A 21,738-nucleotide genomic window follows, 5' to 3' on the forward strand; every position below is an offset into this window, starting at 1 on the left:
GCATTTGTAGAAAGAAAGTTTTCCAACTTGAAATTAATTACGATCATTAAATCATTAATTATAAAACAAACTTACAATCATTAATTCAGCAAGGACGCTTAAATTGTTGGGCAGTTATATCGATTGGATCTGAAATCAGCTGGATTTCGGATTTATATAAAAAGTTCGCAAAAGGAAATAAAAACAAGAAAAATTGCTCCCTAATAATAAACGACAATAATGATCTATGAATTTTCAATTATTTTTTATGTAAGTCCTAAAAATTATTTATTTCTTACAATGTTCTTGCATTTCAATTTTCTTTTTGTACCAAATAAAGAATTTTCATAAATCTTTGTTAAGTCACTGAAATAAATAGTATAGTGACCTATTTACTTATTACAAATAGTATACAAATTTTTGTCCATTTGTTGGCTAGCTTATGTGCATTCATGAATTAAAAATTAAAGCATATGTTTTAAAGTATATATAAATTTACGAGTATGTTTGGTTTATTAATCCGTGTGAAAAACACGTTTTAATCATTTTCTATTTAGCGTTAATTTCTATTTGTGATTTCCATTCTATTGCTGAGTTATATCTATAGCAACATTTTATTTAATACTAGTCACCGAATAACTGGCTAGCCAACGTTAATGGCCGCTAAAATTTTCAATTAAATACTTTACGTAACTGGGTCTTAATAGCTTCTTAAGCAAATTATTTATAAGCTTCAAATTTTGATAGATAGTCTATAATAAATATTATATTAGAAGACTTCTATGATTCTATTCATTTTACTATGCATTTTCCTTATTTTCTGCAAACGCCACTAACCATCGTGGATGCACTTTGATATTTTTAGTCTTTTAACAATACAATCTAATTTCTAACCTAGAGCAAAACAAAAATTGGCATTTTTCTTCATATTAAAAATATTTTAAATGTAAATTTTTCAGATTTTTTTTTTTTTTTTTTTTTTTTTGTAGAATTAGATAATTATATTGCTTACTTTCCTGAGATCAGCTTTGCCAGGCATAATTTTTTTAAAGGACAGAATAATAATTCGCACAGTAAAACGAAAACTGAACATTTTTTTGCAAATTTAATAATAACTTCGGTGTTCATCAAGAATTCTTATGCTTTTGTATAATTATTCTTGATACGCTTAATATTTGCTCAGAATTGTTAAGATTTTTGCTGGAAAATGTGCCTAAAATATTTTTAGAAAATTGATTAAATATGAAAAAAATATTTATACTGCAAAAAATTACAATCATTGAAAAAAAAATTCCTGAATATATAAAAATAACATTTATACTGTAATATTTTCGAAAGTTATCGAGGGGAAAAAACATCAAGAACTTGCTTAATTTTTAATTAATTAAAATCCTAAAAAGTTGCTCCGAAGTGCACGTTTTATCCGTCCAACATAGTAAGTGCGTACTAAGTTTGGTAGCTATATGTCTTACGGTTTGATTAATAGAGCGTCAACACCCAGATATACAGAAGAGCAAACACATATTCATCTTTATTATTAGTAGAGATCGCTCTACTAATAATACGCTTTATTATTAGTAGATAATGCATTTCATGTTTGTAAAGATGAAGTTTTGTTATGGAATTTTTATTCACCCTCTCAAGTGACACAGTTCAAAATTGCACTACACGTTTGTATTCTCTATGACTATACATAATTTTGCTAGAAATTAACTTGTCAATTTACTTAATTTTTAATTTCACATGAGTAGTGTCATCCGATATTGAATATGAGAAAAAAAAACAATTTATTTTTAAATTACATAATGCATATAATCTGCACTAATTATAAAGACAAATTTGTGTGTGTTTGTATTGGTACTGTATAGGGAAAATCGTTTGATCTGTAACAACCAAATTTTGCACATATATTCAGTGAGGAAATTTGAAATTTTGGTGGGATTGTTTGAATTTGCAGTTAATTAAAATTTGTGAAATTTTGGTGTTTTTGCAATAATTTCTGAAAATATTATAGCAGAAAAACAATTTGTACAGCATCTTAAAATTCAAAACATTATCTTTTTAATAATGAAAAATTTTTTGCCATATAATTTTTTTTTATTTTTTAAAAGTTTTTAAGTTTATTTTACACATTGTATTTTATTACTGAAGAGAAACTGAAACCATTTACATTGTTGCTCCTAATACTTCATCTTAGCCTTTTTCCCACTGCTTTTAATAATTTTTCTATGTATATTTTGTTATATTATATAAAAAAAAGTTCGCCCTTTTGTGACCAAAACTGAGTGAATTATGACAATTTGAATGTCACTGTTTTATAAAAACGCGGAACTCCATTGACTGCCTCGAAGATACAAAATCAGTGCCCTGAGTTTCCCCAAGATTGATCAATCTAAAATAATGACATTTTTGATTGTCCTAAAATAAGGATATTCAAGGCTTTATAACTCGGTCAGATTTGCCGCAAAGATGGAAACGTTAGATGGTCAAGATTATTTTACTGAATAGGATTCCTAGGTCTGAAGGATCGTATAAAATTTAGACTTCATAATCGTTTACAGAAGTACTTTTTTAATTGAAATAAAATTTTATATTACGTTATTTAAATCTTTTAGAAAGCAAAATTAAAAATAAAATTTTATGACGAGACCAAAGAAAATATTATTGAATTATGTTTTTATTTAATTCATAAAATATGTAAATATTCTGTAATACAAATTAGATATTAATTCTGAACTCATATATTTTTTAAAGACGTGTTTCGTTTTTAAAAAATGTATTTATTGAAGTTTTATCAATTCCGGCTTCAATTTCAAGTTTACATTTTACGGGAGCTCATAGAAAATTAGAGAAAGTCATCGAAGAACGAACAGAATAAGGAAAGGCTTCTATAATAGTATCTGTGATATGTTTATAAAAATTTGAAGCTTAAAAACATTTTGCTTGAGAATCTATTAAGAGAGCAAGTTACATAAAATATTTAATTGAAAAGCAAATGTTAATTCTAGGCAAACCAGCTAGTTGCCAAAGGGAAATAGTAACAATAATTTAAAAATTTTTAAAAAATCAATTAAAATTTTTTAAAATCTACTTTTAATTCACTAATTAGAATATCTTTTAAAAAGTGTTTTTTTTATAAAAGTTATTTTATATAACTGGTAAAAATTGTCTAGAAATAAGTATTATAGAAAATAGTTTCAGATTGGGCCTCGCGTTTTCTAAGACCAACCCTGTAACAAAGGTACTAGAAAGTATTATTATAAAATATTCTTTAAAATATTTAATTAAAATATGAAAAGAAATTACACAGAAATAAAATTGATATCACTGAATAATTAATATTTTGAATTTTAAAAGGGCATAAAAATGACTTTTATGCAACAATACGCTCCGAAGTTATTGAGACGAAGGGTTAAAACGTCAATAAATTTTTAAAGAAAAAAAATTATTTGCAGTTTTAAAAACTTTTTTTAGTGAACATTTATTATTCAAATTACGAACCAACTTTCGGTCGAACGGTCTAGCCTTCAGAAATCTCGAATATGTTTTTACCTTATAAATGTTCTAACTTAATTCAGAGACAACATCCAATCTATAAATTTAATCATGTTAAAATTTTTGTAAATAATGCAACATCCTTTTCAGAAAAATTAGACATATCAACCGAATGAAAAATTGAGCCCAATAAAAAAAATAATAAAAGAATAAATAAAAATCGATATTTTAACTTGAATTTATTTTTGCAAACGATTGCCTTTATTTGAGAAGCTACTTTTAAGCGATTTCTTTCTTTGATGAATACAATACCAAACAAGAAAGGGGAAAATATAAAACTCATGTTATTAAAATTTTTTGGTTAAAAATCTTCATTATTAAGCAGATTAATAAAAATAATAAAAATTTTGCTATATGCTGCCTTCCAAATAGCTCTTCTCGGTCCTTTTTAATGAATATTAAATCAACAGAATAACGTTAGAGTAAGATGTTGATATCCGTTCGTAATTTCAGTCTTACTGAAGAATAATATAATTATTAATGTGTTTATCTATATGTTAACATGAGTTAGTTACAAGACAGACTGCCGCCCCAAAGCTTAACATTTAGCAAACGTGATTTAGAGGATAAAAATGTGTACTTTTAGGCAATTTATCCAAATTTACTACTATAATTTTAATTAATCTCTCTCTCTCTCTCTCTCTCTATATATATATATATATATATATATTTATACATACTATATATTGAAATAAAACTCATTCGACATGGTTGTATAAAAAATGGTTTTGTCCATTATTGCTAACAAAACATTAACTATATTAAAATGCAGCTCAAAACAGCGAACTCAAAAACTGACTAAAATACATCGATAAAAAAGTATTAAATAAGAAATAAATCGTAATAATAATTCCAATATTCTTTATCAAGTGTTTGTAATATTTATATGCTACAAGGGAAAAATAGATTCAGTTTAATCAACTTTACTTAAAAATCATCCGTTCAAAATGGATATTCACAGACCAATGCGAATGTCAAATACTTTGTTATATCATTTGTGTAAACAAATAACTGTCTGTTTAATTATTCCTTAATTTGTCTTTTTTTTAATTCAATAAAAATTTATTCATTTGCCTTTATAAAATGGAGGCATTTGTTTGAAGGAAATTAGATCATGAGTTCACTGAATTTTCCCATCTCCAGGCATGGGTTAAAGTGTAATTATCAAGTTTCGCGTGGGAAAAATGTTGATTATCCCATAAAAAAGAATCATTATCCATCAATCACTCACATTATAAGAATGAGAAATATGCATTCTCTACAGCTTTTCTAATTGTTTACCAAGTTTTCTCTAAAAGGTAATTAAATTCCATTGATCCTACAACTTTAGCACATATGATACTAGATAAGAGCGCATTTGCTTACCACCACCCAGTGTTTTTGTTGCCGTAAGCAAATTGGGGTAGCTTTTCAAAAGCAGCAGAGATAGATAAGTAGATGGAAGTGGAAAAATCAATTACAGAACTGTCATAAGTATCTATTTTTCTTTCTTTATTCTCATAAAAGCATCGGTTACTTCGCTATCTATGAAATACTTTTCTGCAAATAAGCTTTCTTTGAGAAACTACATTTAAGCAATTTTATTTTGATGATTAAAATGCCAAAGAAAAAAATATCAAAATAATGTTTATTAAAATTAATTGATAAAAAAAACCCCTTCACTTTTAAATAGAATAGTAGATGAATAAAAATTTTACAAGATGCTGCATTCCGGTGGATATCAAATCAAAGAATAACATTAGGTCAATATACAGATATGCAATTGTAATTTCAATCTTACTGAAGAAATATATAGTTGTTCATATATTTATCTATACTTTAACATGAATTATAAGACAGACTGCCGACTCCAGAAACTGAAAATCTATCAAACATGCTTTAAAAGATGAAAGCGTGTGCTTTGATGCAATGCATCAAAATTTCCAGTTATAATTTTAACTAAACAAACTGTTGATGTTTTCCTCTTATAATTCCCAAATATATTGTTACGAATTCTGTAAATTGGTGTAATTTGTCTTATGATAATGAATGTTATATGTATCCCATTGTATTTCAATAGCAAGTCGCCAAATTGGCGAGATATTGGCTCATTGGCGATGTTTTAGGCAACTAATTTTTGTCGCCAAGTTTGGCGACGGAAGTTGGAAACCTTGGCGACAGAGAGAATTTTCTAGAGGGATCCTGATTTCTTGAATTCTCTCCAAGGTTCTGGATTTTTCTAATATGACATAACTTCCTGTTAGTGACGTCACTTCCGGCAGAGAGCATATAAAAACAAGCACGAAAGATTAGGAGTTGTATTACAACATACCCCCACACCTTATCAAAATTATAATTTCTTACCTCAGTTACAGATCCTTTAAAATCAAGATAAACAATGAATTTTCGGAAGTAAAACCTATTCTTGCAGGTGTACCTCAAGGATCTAAACTAGGGCCAATTTTGTTTTCCTTGTTTATTAATGATATCCCCAAGCAATTTAACACTATGTTGTGCATGTACGCTGATGACACTGCAATACTAGCTAGAAACAAAAATCAAAATTTCATTACCATAGCTTTAAACCGACATATTAAATCTCTTGAGGACTGGTTCGTCGAATGGAAAATTGAAATAAATGCTAGTAAAACTGAAGCTATAGTTTTTAATAAAAATAACTGTAAAAAGAATTTCTCCCCAGTTAAAATTAAAAATCAAACTGTCCCGTGGTCTAAGGAATGCAAATATTTAGGTGTTATTCTAGATAGTAAATTAACTTGGAAACCCCACTTTATTTACACAGCTAAAAAGTTTCGAAACCTAACTCGTAAATTTTATCCCTTAATTTCTCGAAACTCCAAAATGAGTAGACAAAATAAAATGCTTATTTACTCTGCCTACTTGCGTCCAGTATTAACTTATGCCTGCCCTGTGTGGGGATATGCTGCCAAGACTAATCTTAGACTTATTGAACGCCAGCAAAATAACTTAATTAGAAATTTCTGCAATATGAAATACTACATGCCCAATACAAATATGTACTTATGCCTAGACTATCCCCCTCTTAAAAAATTCATTAAAAATCTAGCCACTAACTTCTTTAAAAACATGGATAAGAATGAAAATGAAGCAATAGCTAAAATCCCTAAATATAAACCATCTACAAACTCTAGAAGACCCCGTAATATACTACTTTAATTTTTCTCAGCCCCTTAGTTTTTCTTCCTAACTTTTATTTTTTCAAACTCAAATTATACTGTATCACAATAGCCAATTCTAGCTCACAAGCAGTAAAAACTTACTAAGCCCAACGGCAGCGTACCTCCCCCCCCACCCTCACCCTAATATCAGACAATCACAATGAGTCCTGACACTCGTCATCTCCAAATTTCGTCAAAGACGGCCACGGCAAAGTATAGACAGCAAAGCACTGTGAAGTCTCTCCTTACTGGGGATAAGCCCCTGCCGGGGCTAGGCGCCCCGTCAACCCAACCATCAAATAGGAGTTGTATTGGAGCCTTAGACAGCAAGCAAGCTGTAGGCTGGTGACTGAGCTATTGAATGCGCAGTGTTATTCTTGTAGTCTTCGTTAAATAAATAGCTTTATTTTTATTTTTTTTAAAGGATTCTGCTTATTGAATTTACTCTAAGCACATCGCAGGAAATTCGTAACAAATTGGCGTCAGAAGTGGGATCGAATAGTGAAGATAAAGGAAAATGGCTGATCTTCATCGAGAATCTCTGTCGAAACTCACTGTGGCCGCATTGAAAGACGAACTGTCGGCGAGGAATTTGCCCACATCAGGACTGAAAGATGACTTGATCGAACGTCTTCGAGAAGCTCTTGAAAGAGAGCAAAGTTGTGGTGGTATATCCGACAACGTTGGTGAAACGAATGAGCAGAGTAAGAAAGCTGCGGAAGAAAAGCAGAAGGAAGAATCCGCATTGGAAGACAAATTAACGCAACTTTTGTCATTCATGACAGAAATGAAAGCTGGACAAGTTGAAATGAAAACAGAAATGAAAGCAGGACAAGCAGAAATGAAATCTGAGATGAAGGAAATTAATAACGCCGTGAAGGTAGCCAATGCTAAAGTAGAGGAATTTGAAGGAAGATTAGAAGAAATGGAAAAGAAATTTGAGAAATTGAAGCAAGAAATGGAAGTTCAAGTTACTGAAGAATCAAGAGAGTCCTATGAAACTCCTCAAAAATTTGGATTGGCTGCTGCAAATCAATCTCAAAATGCTCGATATATGCCTGTTGTCAACAGACCCTGTATGAAATTACTGCCGTATGACGGACAAACATCTTGGCAGGTGTATAAGACGCAGTTCGCCATTGTCGCAGAAGCTAATGGCTGGGATCCAATTACCAAAGCTCGCCAATTGGCTTCTTCTCTCCGAGCCGAAGCTGCAGATATACTGAGGACCATTCCCGATAATGAACAGTTAAATTTTGATGCTCTTTCAAGTGCCCTAGAGTTGCGTTTTGGCGAGAAATGCCTGAAGGATTATAGCCGACTTCAGTTAAAGACTCGCGAACAAAAACCCAACGAAACACTTCAAGAGCTCGCAACGGACATTGAAAAGCTGTCCCACCTCGCCTTCTCCGATTGTCCTACTGAAGTAAGAGAGACTTTAGCTGTGCAGTATTTCGTCGATGGCGTCAGAGACGTAGAAATACAAAAGGCACTACGAATGGCGGAAACTAAGGATCTGAAGTCCGCTTTAGTCTACGCGATCAAGTTTGAAGCGGCACAACAAGCATCGAGAAGGGATCGTCACTTTATCAGAGGTGCGGAGGTGAAACGAGATGAGGATCCTTTACTTAAAGTTATGACACAACTGTTAGAGGAGTTCCGGGGGATGAAGCAGAGGTCTGGAGAGGAGACAGGCAAATTTAAAAGAAACAACGCCCGTTGCTGGAAATGTGGAGCAGAAGGCCATCTCCAAAGGCAATGCCAGGCTCGCCAAGATCAACGGCCTAGGAGCCTGTCGAGGAATAATACTCAGGAAAACTAGGTAGTGGCGGTCTCGCGGATCGGAGGTTGCCAGAGAATGAAAAGCCCCATTTTGAAGTGTTACAAATTTCATCAAGCAGCGAGAATGGACTGTTTATTGAAGCGAATGTAAATGGATTTCCGTGTCGAATGGTCGTTGACACAGGGGCCAATGTCACCATTTTGCGCCAAGATTTAGCACAACAACTTGGCGTAAAAATTCTTCGGACACCGCCCTGCGTTACCCTTCAGACCGTGAAAGGGGATAAAATCCCCATTATTGGCAAGATGCATATAACAATTAAGTTTGGAAATGTGTTATATGGCCATACCGTGTTTGTAGCCGAAATCACCGACATTTTTATACTCGGTTTGGACTTCTTAACAAAACATAATTTTGTAATTGACTTTGAGAATAATGTGCTACGCTCAAATTCGGAAGATGTAGCGTTATTCCAGTTAGGAGCTGTTGAAAGAGAACCGTGTCATCGAATAACCTGTAAAAGTGATATTACTATTCCAGCTCGAATTGAGATGCTTGTAAGAGGGGCCGCTGAGAAAAGTCAAAACTTTCGACATGGTCTAACTGAATTTCCGGACTCTGAAAATTTTCCAAAAGGTGTATTGGTTGCTTCCGCACTGGTAGATCTTTCGAAGGAAACTGTACCAGTCAGAGTTGTTAATCTAACTGGTAATCCTAAAAAATCAGGAAAGGCGACGTATTAGCAACATGTGCTCCAGTCACCTGTATACAGAAACATCCCGAAATCATGTCGAAAAAGCCTTCTAAAGAACTCGAACTGAATCTGTTGAAGCCCACTGAATTGAATGAGGAACAGAAAAGTGTAGCATGGATGCTTATTGACGAATACGAGGAACTGTTTTCCTGTACATCTGGTGACCTCGGGAGGACGAAATTGGCTGAACATCGAATTGAAACTGGGAATAACTCTCCTATTAAACAGAATCCCCGAAGACTACCAATTGCTAAGACAACAGAAGTTAAAGATCTACTAAGGGACATGCAGGAACGAGATGTCATCGAGCCTTCGTCGAGTACCTGGGCTTCTCCCATCGTGTTAACCCGAAAGAAAGATGGATCTACGAGATTTTGTGTAGACTATCGACGGCTCAATGATGTCACAAAAAGGACAGTTATCCACTTCCACGAATCGATGACACGTTAGACATTCTTAGCGGAAACAAGTGGTTCTCTACCTTGGATTTGAAAAGCGGTTATTGGCAAATAGAGATACATCCTGAAGACCGTGAAAAGACAGCATTCACGACAGGAGGACAAGGACTTTGGCAGTTTAAGGTCATGCCGTTTGGTCTCTGTAATGCACCAGCTACCTTCGAGCGCCTCATGGAGACAGTGTTGAACGGACTCACTCCTGAAGCTTGCCTTGTTTATTTAGACGACATCATCATTGTAGGGAAAAGTTTCGAGGAACACCTCAGCAACCTAAGGAGAGTATTTGAAAAATTGAAAGAGGCCAAATTGAAGCTAAACCCCTCCAAATGCAACTTATTCCGTCACGAGGTGAATTATCTGGGTCACATAATTTCTGCTGATGGTGTTAGAACTGATCCACAGAAAGTGTCAGCTGTAAAAGACTGGAGGCGCCCTAAAAATGTGCATGAGCTTAGAAGTTTTCTCGGTCTGTGCACATATTACAGAAGATTTGTTAAAGGATTTTCTTCAATCGCGAGACCTCTCCACAGGCTGACTGAAAACAAACAGAAGTTCTTGTGGACAGACGAATGCGAGGAAGCATTTAATAGCTTGAAGACGGCTCTAACATCATCTCCCATTCTAGTTTATCCGGATCCCGAAAAGCAATTCATTCTTGACACGGACGCAAGCCATGAAAGTGTCGGAGCAGTTTTATCCCAAGAAATTAACGGCCAAGAACATGTCATCGCATACTGGAGCAAGTGTCTTTCAAAGCCTGAAAGAAATTACTGCGTCACCAGAAAAGAATTACTGGCCATTGTAAAAGCTGTTGAGAACTTTCATAGTTATCTTTACGGTCGGAAGTTTCTGCTCCGAACGGATCATGCGTCCCTGACATGGCTTTTAAATTTTAAGAACACCGAAGGCCAGATAGCTAGATGGATTCAGAAACTTGAAGAGTACGATTTCGAGATCAAGCATCGCAAGGGGTCCCTTCATGGTAATGCTGACGCCTTATCAAGAAGACCATGCTCGAATGCTTGTTCTTACTGCACTACAGTCGAGAAGAAATATGACATGATAACACCTGTCATTCGTCAAATAAAGGATTCGGTATCGACACAAATAGACCGTTGGAGCGATAAAGAAGTCAGAGAAGCTCAACTTACGGATCCCGACATAAAACCTATCTTGGAACTTCTTGAATCATCTAGCACTAGACCCAGTTGGCAAGATATCTCCAGCTATCGTCCGGACAGCAAACGCTATTGGGCTCTCTGGGATTCACTCCATATTCGTAATGGTGTATTATACAGAAAATGGGAGTCTGAGGATGGCAAAACATCAAAATGGCAATTAGTACTCCCACGATCAAGAATACCGGAAGTGTTGGAACAATTACACAGTAGTCCAACCGGAGGTCATTTTGGAATATTGAAGACCATCCAAAAGGTTCGGGAGCGGTTTTTCTGGAGCAAAGTAAGAGATGACGTAGAAAGATGGTGCAAGTCCTGCGATGCATGTGGGGCCCGAAAAGGACCCAAAACACGATGCCGTGGAAAATTACGGCGCTATAATGTAGGGGCACCATTTGAAAGAATCGTGTTGGACATCTTAGGGCCTCTCCCACGTTCAAATGATGGCTACAAATACATCTTAGTTGTCAAGGATTATTTTACCAAGTGGCCCGAGGCCTACCCGATCGCTGATCAAGAAGCTACAACAGTTGCCGAAGTATTACTGCAGAACTGGATTTCTCGCTATGGGACGCCCCTTCAGATGCACTCTGATCAAGGCAGAAATTTCACTTCTGCTGTATTCAAGGCACTTTGTGTCCTTCTTAAGATTGATAAGACACAAACTACCCCCTTACATCCCCAGTCAGACGGCATGGTTGAGAGATTTAATAGAACGATCTTAAACCATCTCTCTATCCACGTTTCCATGAATCAACAAGACTGGGATCGGAAGCTTCCTATGTTCCTGCTTGCCTATCGAAGTGCCGTCCATGAAACCACTGGATTCACTCCCTCCCAGATGCTCTTCGGTCGTGAACTCCGTCTGCCCTGTGATCTCCTGTTTGGGCGCCCTCCTGATGTGCCTTCTTCTCCTGAAGAATATGTCCATGAACTACAGGAACGTTTAGAAAGTGTGCACAAGTTCGCCCGTAATCGGATCGACATCGCAACGGAAAAGATGAAGACTAGGTACGACACGAGAGCTACAGGACATGAATTTCACGAAGGTGACAAGGTTTGGTTTTGGAACCCGATTCGACGAAAAGGACTTTCTCCAAAGTTACAGACAAATTGGAACGGTCCATATACAGTCCTAAAAAGACTAAATGACGTTGTGATTCGTATCCAAAAATCTAAGAACTCAAGGCCTAGGGTAGTGCATTGTGATCGGCTGGCCCCTTATTTTTGTAACTCTAGGGACGAAACTAGCTGATCGAAAGAGCCACTTATATGCTTGTATGTAACTGTGTACTGTCGACCATTGTATATACTTGTAAATAATTTTTACCTATTCAAGGATTGTACTGCCCGGGACGTGCAGTCCTTGAGAGGGGGGCAATGTTACGAATTCTGTAAATTGGTGTAATTTGTCTTATGATAATGAATGTTATATGTATCCCATTGTATTTCAATAGCAAGTCGCCAAATTGGCGAGATATTGGCTCATTGGCGATGTTTTAGGCAACTAATTTTTATCGCCAAATTTGGCGACGGAAGTTGGAAACCTTGGCGACAGAGAGAATTTTCTAGAGGGATCCTGATTTCTTGAATTCTCTCCAAGGTTCTGGATTTTTCTAATACGACATAACTTCCTGTTAGTGACGTCACTTCCGGCAGAGAGCATATAAAAACAAGCTCCGAAAACCCTCTGCATCACCCTCTCCTACTCTCCTGACAACCTGCTTTCCTATTGGCTGAGACAACTCTCCCACTCTCCCTCACCTCCAAAGACCATTTTTTCGCTGAAGTTCCATGCCACTTGCTCTCATTCCACCATCGAGTCAAGACCCATCACAGTTATCATGGCAAAATTACTAAAAGTCAAGTTTCTACCAGTTATGTCATTTAAGGGGATAGTCCTACTCCAAGGACGGGTACCCCGATAAGCTACCATCGAGATCGAGATCTAGGAGTTGTATTGGAGCCTTAGACAGCAAGCAAGCTGTAGGCTGGTGACTGAGCTATTGAATGCGCAGTGTTATTCTTGTAGTCTTCGTTAAATAAATAGCTTTATTTATTTTTTTTAAAAGGATTCTGCTTATTGAATTTACTCTAAGCACATCGCAGGAAATTCGTAACAATATTATTGTACAAAAATGATACTAACACCATTTTCCAAACTTAATATCAAAATCCTTTTATTGATATCAATTTCATTATCATACAATTGTCTTTTTAATATAAATAAACTAAAAAAATATTTTAGAATGTATTTCTACAATAATTTTTATTATTGTAATAAAATTCATTTCATTTCCAAGACTATCAAAATTTAACTAATCAAGTAAAGATGAACTTATTCTTTTGTCATTAATTTAAACTTGTTTTTTCTGTCACTCAACATTACGCGTTTCTTTGTATGCAATAGAATGATTACAAAAAAAAAAAAAAAGTATGACAGCAATAATATTATATGATAACAATAATCTTGGGGAAAAAAAAAATGGAATATTATGTTTGCAGTAGTAGCTGAAAAATCTACAAACGAGGTAAACAATTCCTTATGACATCTTGAAACAACGCAATTTCTCGTACCCTTCAAGATATTTTATTTGTTCAATAAAAATGCTTAGGTAAATTAACACAGCCATATTCGAAATTTTGTTAAAATACCATTTTATCATTCAGATTTAGTATTTAAAACTTCAAAAAATACATTTGGAAATTATGAAATTTTCTTCTGAAGCATTAACCAAGGTTTCTTTTATTCGCAAAATAATTATTTTTCTTCAAAAGTAAAATTTTCTTTTAGTGCGAGTTGATTAGTGATGGCATTCAGGTATCTAATTTTAAGGATAAATATCCACAATGGTTATTTATTTTTCAATTAATTGTATTCATATAAAAAAAAACTGTATGATCTTATATACTAATGTTATAGAGGCAGAAAAAGTATAAAGATAAAAGAGAGAAAGGGAGGGAAGCATATAATTTTTTTTATTTCATAAAATTTTTAAAAAATTAATAAAAAAAACAAAGAATAACACATCATACATTTAACATACTTAATTTAAATTCTTTTTAGTTACAATGAATAATAATGAGGTAGACGATTTTTTGAAAAGTAATTTTAACTAAATAAAAAAGAAAGATTTTTTTTTTTTTTTTATTTAAAATGATATTGGAAACACAAGTGAAAGATACTGTTTACAGTTTTTTTCCTTCCAATTTTCAGGCTGTGGTTTAAGCATTAATAAGAATCATGTTTTAGAGGTATAATTTGAATTTTGAGAGGAGTTGCATAGATTATCAGCTTTGATACAATATCTTGAGAATATATTATATCATATATTCCAATTGTAAATGATTGTGCTTTCTCTTTGTTCATTAAGTTTTTTTTTTTCCTGTCAAGTTCTCTTTAGAAGTTCCCAATTATATGATACATATCCAAGTTCAACTGCTCTTTCATATGCTAAAAGATTTCTTTTTTCTTCTTTTGTGAATACAATGGCCCAGGAAGTTCTTTCAGTTGCATTTAAAATGTACAAAACTACTTTGATTTTTAAAATACTGGTTTCATACAAACTCCTTCATCAAAACAATGATCAGAACATATTTTGTGATCCTTCTGATATTATTCATTCTCTGTCCATCCTTTTTTCTGTAATGAATAAAATCTGTCTTCAGTTGATTGCCATCTATTTTCTTTTATTGATCCAATTGATATATGTAAGTTAAACCACTCAGACAGTTTTAATCTACTTGTGTCAGTAGTTTAAAATTTTTACTGAAGGTGAATTGAATCAATACTAAATTATTTTTGGAAATTAGCCTTTCTTTACGTTTTTGTAATGGGGACAATGGAATTTGTTTTAAAGTCTCCAAGTGACTAGTCTTATTCTCCAAGTTATTAAATTGCCTATTGAACAAATAAATTTCCAGATAATTTGATTCAGAGATTATGATTATTTTTATTATTGATTCTAAATTGTAAATAATTTTTTCAACTTAACATAAACAGTGTTAAAATTCATTATGCCAGTGTAATTATCATTACCTTAAAACAATAAAAAATATTCTCCCATTTCATTTTTCTATATCCTTATAGAAATTGTCGTGTTTTTTTTTTTTAATAATTTAGTCAAAACCTTAATTTTAAAAGATAAAGTAGGTATATAAAAGATATAAGTTTTACAGGTTTTAAGGATTTTCATCATCCTTTATAATTTTTTTTTACACAATATCTCAGAACTATTCATCACTTGGTATTTATCCACTCATTTGAATCAGTTAAAACAATATTAGTATAGTATTTTTTAAGGTGGAGTAAATGTTTATTTTGTTAATGGTTTGGTTAACTAATATACATTTGTATATTACAATAATGAATGCTTGTGAAGCAAATCATTTTTATTTCATGAATTATTATTGAAAATCAAAATGAGAAGAAATTAAGCTTCAAAAAACTAAGAAAAAGAAAAATTTCTAGAGAAAATGTAAGTGTTGAATAAAATATGACTTTTACATTCCAAATTTTCTTTAAAAGTTTTAACTTCTGAGCATTATTATAAAAGTAGAAAATTCAACATTTAGAACAAATTTATCCACGATATTAGAATTTTTAATACAAATTTTCTTTTAAAATATTATTACACCAATTGTATAATTAGAAATAATTGATTCTATTACCTTTTCAAATTTAGTTTGGATACTTTCAATCAAAATTATGATTTTTAGCATTAAAAGAAGAACTGAATTGCTGTATGCATAAATAAATGTATTAAGCATTTACGAAAAAAAATTAATAAATTAGAATAAGAAATATATGTATTGAAAAAGTACTTTTTAAAATCATGTAATATTAATCAGCTTATGCATATAATTTTTAATTCAATATAAATCTTATTTTAACAAAACAAAAATTAGTTTTTATTAAATAGAAAATGTTGAATATTTTGATGATTCCTTTGAGAATTTTTGGTTATCATACTTTCTTAACAAAGAATAAGCCATATTTTATCAAAAACTTAGCTAAAATTATATATATATATATCTTTACAATGCATATTTTTACAAGTATGAATTATTCAATTTGAAAACAAATTTTAAAGAGTTCATCATGCACATTATCAACATTAAAAAAAAGAATGGACAAAACTGCAAGAAAGAGATTACAGATTTTTATTATTGCAATTTTTAAACCACAAAATATAAATGCTTTATTGCTACTATAAATACTAGCAAATAACAAAATCAAAGCATGCCTGCAGTTATAAAAAATGTTTTAAATTTTCTATAACACTAATTTATTACTTAATTAGGTAAATATATATATATATAATTTTTTAAAAGCATCATTTAAAAAATTTTTTAGTTAATTTAAAAAAAAACAACATTTAGCTTTGTAAAACAACAAACAAACAAAATATGGGCATTAAAATTAATAGTATAAAAAAAAACTAAAATACTTTCCAATGAATACAGCCAAATTGCAAGAAATAAAATTAAAACCACATCGAATTTGTATTCCGGATAAAGCATCATTTTTAGCTTCCATTAAGAATTTAAATGAAACTTGTAAGTTCATTCCATTACTTTGTGAAAACTTTAAATTTCATTTAACAAACCAATAGAAGATAGAATTTAATTATGAGTTAGCATATTAGTTTCTTGCCATTTAATTAATTATAAATAGAAGGCGCCTGTAGAAAATTCAGCTTTCCCAAGTTCCCAGCCACAGTCAACATTCATTTCTAGTCAAAAATTGGATTCATAAAACTTAATTAAGAGCAAAAATAAATATATTATAACACGGTATTATTCTTTTATTAAAAAAGATCGTGCATAAATAAGGTCTGCCTTCATCATAGATCCAACCGCCATTCGTCCACACTCCACCCTATACATTCCAAAAATGCGCTTCATTCTTAGCGGGTAAATAAATTTTCAAATTTTGGCGAAAAAAGCTTTTCCGTAAGCAACCATACATCGATACCCCCATTTCCATCACTACCGGAATGAAATCCGTCCTCCAGTGCTGCTTTCCCCCACTTCTCCCGCCATTTCAACTTCAAATGGGGGGTTCAAGCGTCCTCCGGTTAACGAGTCTCGTTGACAAATAGCAGGAATTCTACATGCTCGTGAAATTGCGAGTGAACGTCACATGTTCGATGTTTATTGTTGTGATGAAATTGCGTATTAACAAAATTTCAGAGCAGTTTCGAAAAAAATTTGACTTTTATCACTTTAATCAATTTGAAATATTTTTTTTTTGTCTTAAGAAATCTTTATTGATGATAAGCACAACCATGTAAAATTTTCAAACCAGATTAGGAATGATCCTTGAATTTTTTTCCTCATTTATTTGCTAGCGGTCAAATTTTGTATCTTAAAAAAATAATTAAGTGTATTGACAATGTCTTTGGAATCGAAATATGTCCACGCTTCTCGATTTGCGCAATTTTTGAGGACAAATGGTAATTTTTTTTTTATTGTCCCTCCTGAATAATTTCAATTTTACTTCATGCTTTTTTTGTTTGTTTGTTCTACTTTCAGAAAAAGTTAGACAATCTTTATGTAAATTTCAACCTTTTCTCTCTTAAAAATCGTGTTTTAAACTTGGATTTTTAAAATTTTTTGCGTTCGTTGTGAAGTGATATTCATTCATCTTGCTCATGAAGTATAAATATTTGAAAAACATTAGTTTGTATGATATATGTTATTTATTATTAACAAAAATTGTAAATCTCTATCTGATTGACAATTTATTCTGAAAGTTTAACTTATAACAACTATTTTATAATAAAAAAGGACGAAGTAAAAAAGTATGGATGTATTTTATAAAATAAAAAAAAAGATTAAAGAAGCATTACAAAGCCCATTTTGATTTTAGCCTTGAATAAAGAAAATTTCATGTTGCAAGTAATCCTTGGTAAGAAGGAATAAGAATTAAATAAAAAGATTGATAATTTAATTTAATAAAATCTAAATTATGAGGCACTATTCATGTTATTGGCAAAATACGTGCAAATATTTTTGGAATTTCTAAAATATTGTAATTTTTAGTTATGACTTATGTTTTATTAAATTAATTAATTACTTTTATAATATTCAGTTCAAGAATAATGTTTTAATTTCTTTACAATTTTAGATCTTGGTAAGAAAAATTTTTTAAAGATGAAATAATAAATGATTTTATTACTTTGCTATTTGATTTTCTGATTAATTATGCAATAATATTCTTAATCCTAAGGATTGCTTTAAACTAATATATTTAAAAAAAAAATCCTACAATGTTATGATATGTAAAAAAAAAAGATAACACTAATAGGTAGAACTGATAAGTGAACAAATAGAAAAGTTGTAGTAAGCTTTTATTTAAATAATCAATTTCTTTTTATTTTTTCAAATGCTAATTAAAAACATTTAAACACCATTGAAATTTGCCATTTTTAAATAGTTGTTATATAGGTTTTTAAAAAATTTTAATTATTATTTTTTAATATTTTGAAATCTTATGTAACATTTTATGTTTTGTTATATTGTTGTTTGTATGTATATTATGTTTTTTTATCTTGTATGCAACATGATTATTATATATGTGAATGAAAGCTTTTCATTACTCATTAAACATGCAAATACTAATTAATTTTTTTTGTTGATGTTATGGCATTAAAAAACTCATATCTTTTTAATATACTTTTAGGTCACAAAGTAATTGATGGCTCTTGTAAATTATCCCTCACAACATGTGCTTTATACTTCTTAAATACAGTATTTGTAAAAGTAATGAATAAAGAATGGCCTGGCTTGTTGAATATATCAGTATCAGATGCAGAGAATATCACTACTGATATAAGATATATATATGATTTTATAAAAAGGACTCCTTCATTGAAGGTAAATATTTAATTAAACAATGTGTTTTTATAATTTGTAAAATTGTTTTCTTCTCGAGATATGCAGAGTTGTAGGGTATACAGAAATATCTGAAAGTGGTAGCTTAGTATATACAGCAATTATAAATAATGTGTTATACTGTAAAAATTACTCTTACAAAGTCAAAAAAATTTTCTGTAACCTTTTGTTTATTAAATATATGTTTAGGCTTTTTTTATTTATGAAAATGTATACTGGATTTTTAATGTAGTGTTTTTGTCACAAAATTTAAAGAAAATTTCATGCATTTTAAAAGAAAATATTTGTTGTGTAAAATTAAAGCACTTAAAATTAATTAGTTTTCCTTTATATCATTTCCTAATTCTTTCTTGCAAAATATATATAATAATCTGAATTCACAAATATCCAATTCATTATCTAACTCCTTATAAAATTCAACTGATGATCACTAAATCAAGATTTTAAAAAATCTTCATATATCAAAATTTCAATTTATCAGTTGATACTCCTGGCAATAATTTTTCAATAATTACATTTCAAATTTATAGATTTAATACTGATATTCTTTAATATGTGAACATGTGCATTAGCCTTCAGAAGCCTAGACATGTTTGCTGAGATAATCAAAAATTTCTTTAAACTTTTTCCTGATCAGGTAGTAAATGACCCTGAATGCAACTATAAGGGCTAATTTTCTGTACTTGGTGCTCTTTCGTCGTTTAAGAAAAGAAATAAGAACCTTGTGTGCTGTGAAAAAAAAAAATAATAATAATAATTTCTTATTTTCCCATTGCATTTGTCAAATTCAGTGAGAGGGGAGGAAAAGAGTTCTATCGGAGAAAGAAATGGGGATTTCCATTGCATTTCCCAAATTATTTCTTCCTCTCCCATTGCATTTGTCATAGATATATTTCACAAGTATGATGGAGAAGAAATATGATTTGGAAAATTTCTTTTTCTGCTATTATTTTATATATCAATACTTTTTTGTTGAATTGCAAGGAACAGATGATATTCTAACTTTTTATTTTATTAAACTTTTATTAAAGTATAGATGATTTTATTTTAATTGTTAGAGACATTTCAAATAGACAGTGCCTTGATTAGTAAAGATGGTCACATTATTAATGAATAACATTTGTTATTATATGATTTTGTGTTGATATGGAAAATGGCTGTTGTAAAATATTTGTTCTTGTTTTTAATTATGTCTTGTATAGCCCAGGATTTTGATTTCCTTATTGTTTTAACTGAGTGTAATGATAAATTATTTAAGTCTCCTATAGTGTTCACCCTCGCTATCTTTGACTGTCAGTATCTGAAAATCAAGATTGTTTTATCTAAAATAATTAAAAATGTTTTCTAATTATTATTTTTCTTTGACATTCTCATTAATTATTTTGTATATTTTCAGTCATATATTTGAATTATTTTTTAGCTTTTCCATACTGGAGAGACCTTGAGAGGTGGTGTAGATCTTTCTCAGTTTACAAACCTCAAAGTTTTAGAGATTAGAAAGATGCCACTTCATTTAATAATTGGCTTTGATTGTTTATCTGCTCAATTAAAAGTTCTGATTTGTTGTAGAAGTATATATTTACTAAAGGTGAGAAATTAATTGAATCATTCAATATTGCAATGCTGTTATTTAAGGTGAATATTCAAATTCTTGGTTAAATAAGAATTGCATAATGCATTTTATACTGATTTACTGAACATTTTTGATTTGTTAAATATCTTATTAAAATTATAATTGCTAAGTGACAGAATTTTCTATATTAATATTAAAACTTCCAGAATTAGTTAAATAGTTACATTGTTTGATGGAAATATACATAATTAAATAATTTTTTTTCTTTTTGAATTAAAAAGATCTTTTAATTAGTTTTGAATTATTGAGTGAAGTTATTGATAGTTTATTTTTAGTAACTAATTTATCAAATAAATAATATAAAAAAACCCTGCATTTATTTATTAATATTTTTTTCGTTATGAAATACAATTTTTTGCTCATTGATAGTTTTAAAAGTTGACATAAAATAATACTATTCAAAGATCACATGTGGTTATAACACATATATGATATAAATAACTTTAACTTTTAATCTTGCTCTCATATTATAGCTTGAAACTTGCTTTGCTCTACTGCTTAAGTTTAAATCTGATGTATGTATTAATACCAATTTATTATAATATTATGTGATCTATCTTATTTTCCAAAATGGTGTTTTGCACATTCTTATGAATTTTTGTCTCTATGTTAGGAAATTTTTGGGCAGTCTTTGAATTCTGAGAAAGAATCTTATTCATGGCCTGAATTAAAGGAACTGAATCTCTCATGTAACTATTTGACAAGTTTAGATCAATCTCTTGTAAGTTATTCTGTTTTATTGTGTCAGTCAAAAATGTATATCATATTAATGAATTTTTATACCTTTACTTTCCCAAATATATTATTGTTATTTTACTACAATCTTTTTGTGTCTAATCCATGCATATTGAAACTTCTTTTAGAAGTGGCAATTTCTCTCCTCACCCACACAATCACACACTTTTTTTTCAGTAATATAATTTATTGTGAAACTCAATAATTCTTTGATCTTGAATTTTAAAATTTCCTGTTGTTAATGTGATGAAGAAACTATGATGTCATTTCTAGAAATTTTATTTGTACTAAATATTTAGCTGTTTGCTATAAACAAATCATTTTTAGTGTCTCTAAGATTTTTGTATTATTATTTTACAATCTGCAGTTACCAACAAAGCTTTCTTAAAGGATTATAGTTTGTCCATTAATGGTCTAACTCATTTTGTAAAAAAATTGAATGAATTAAAAAGGTAGAGAAGATCACCTTTTGATTTTCTTGCTGTGATATTTATTCTAGCAATCATGTATTGTTCACATATTAGTTTGGTAGTATCCATTACAATGATATTTTTTAATGCATTTTTATTCATATTAAGAGGATTT

At 30.8% G+C, this 21,738-nt stretch overlaps 3 protein-coding genes across 4 annotated transcripts in view; all 3 read left to right on the plus strand.

The window, feature by feature from the left end:
- Positions 1 to 7,230: 7,230 nt before the first annotated feature.
- LOC129962983 (myosin-J heavy chain-like) lies at positions 7,231 to 8,535 on the plus strand. Its single transcript, XM_056076986.1, has one exon. It carries the CDS (start codon positions 7,231 to 7,233, stop codon positions 8,533 to 8,535), a length of 1,305 nt encoding a protein of 434 aa, XP_055932961.1.
- Positions 8,536 to 9,283: 748 nt separating this feature from the next.
- Positions 9,284 to 9,700, plus strand: LOC129962984 (uncharacterized). The gene has a single exon (XM_056076987.1). It carries the CDS (start codon positions 9,284 to 9,286, stop codon positions 9,698 to 9,700), a length of 417 nt encoding a protein of 138 aa, XP_055932962.1.
- Positions 9,701 to 16,999: 7,299 nt separating this feature from the next.
- Positions 17,000 to 21,738, plus strand: part of LOC129962743 (serine/threonine-protein kinase 11-interacting protein-like) — a 37,338-nt gene continuing 32,599 nt past the window's right edge. Inside the window, exons 1-4 of one of the 2 annotated variants that reach the window (XM_056076725.1) lie at positions 17,000 to 17,344; positions 18,574 to 18,767; positions 20,206 to 20,373; positions 21,032 to 21,139. In XM_056076725.1, the coding sequence (XP_055932700.1) occupies positions 17,284 to 17,344; positions 18,574 to 18,767; positions 20,206 to 20,373; positions 21,032 to 21,139 (531 nt within the window). In that variant the 5' untranslated portion in view covers positions 17,000 to 17,283. The remainder of the gene's footprint in view (positions 17,345 to 18,573; positions 18,768 to 20,205; positions 20,374 to 21,031; positions 21,140 to 21,738) is intronic. The other variant, XM_056076724.1, reaches the window with a different exon arrangement.

This window comes from Argiope bruennichi, chromosome 3, assembly GCF_947563725.1.
Source record: "Argiope bruennichi chromosome 3, qqArgBrue1.1, whole genome shotgun sequence".
In the NCBI taxonomy this organism is placed as follows: Eukaryota; Metazoa; Arthropoda; class Arachnida; order Araneae; family Araneidae; genus Argiope; species Argiope bruennichi.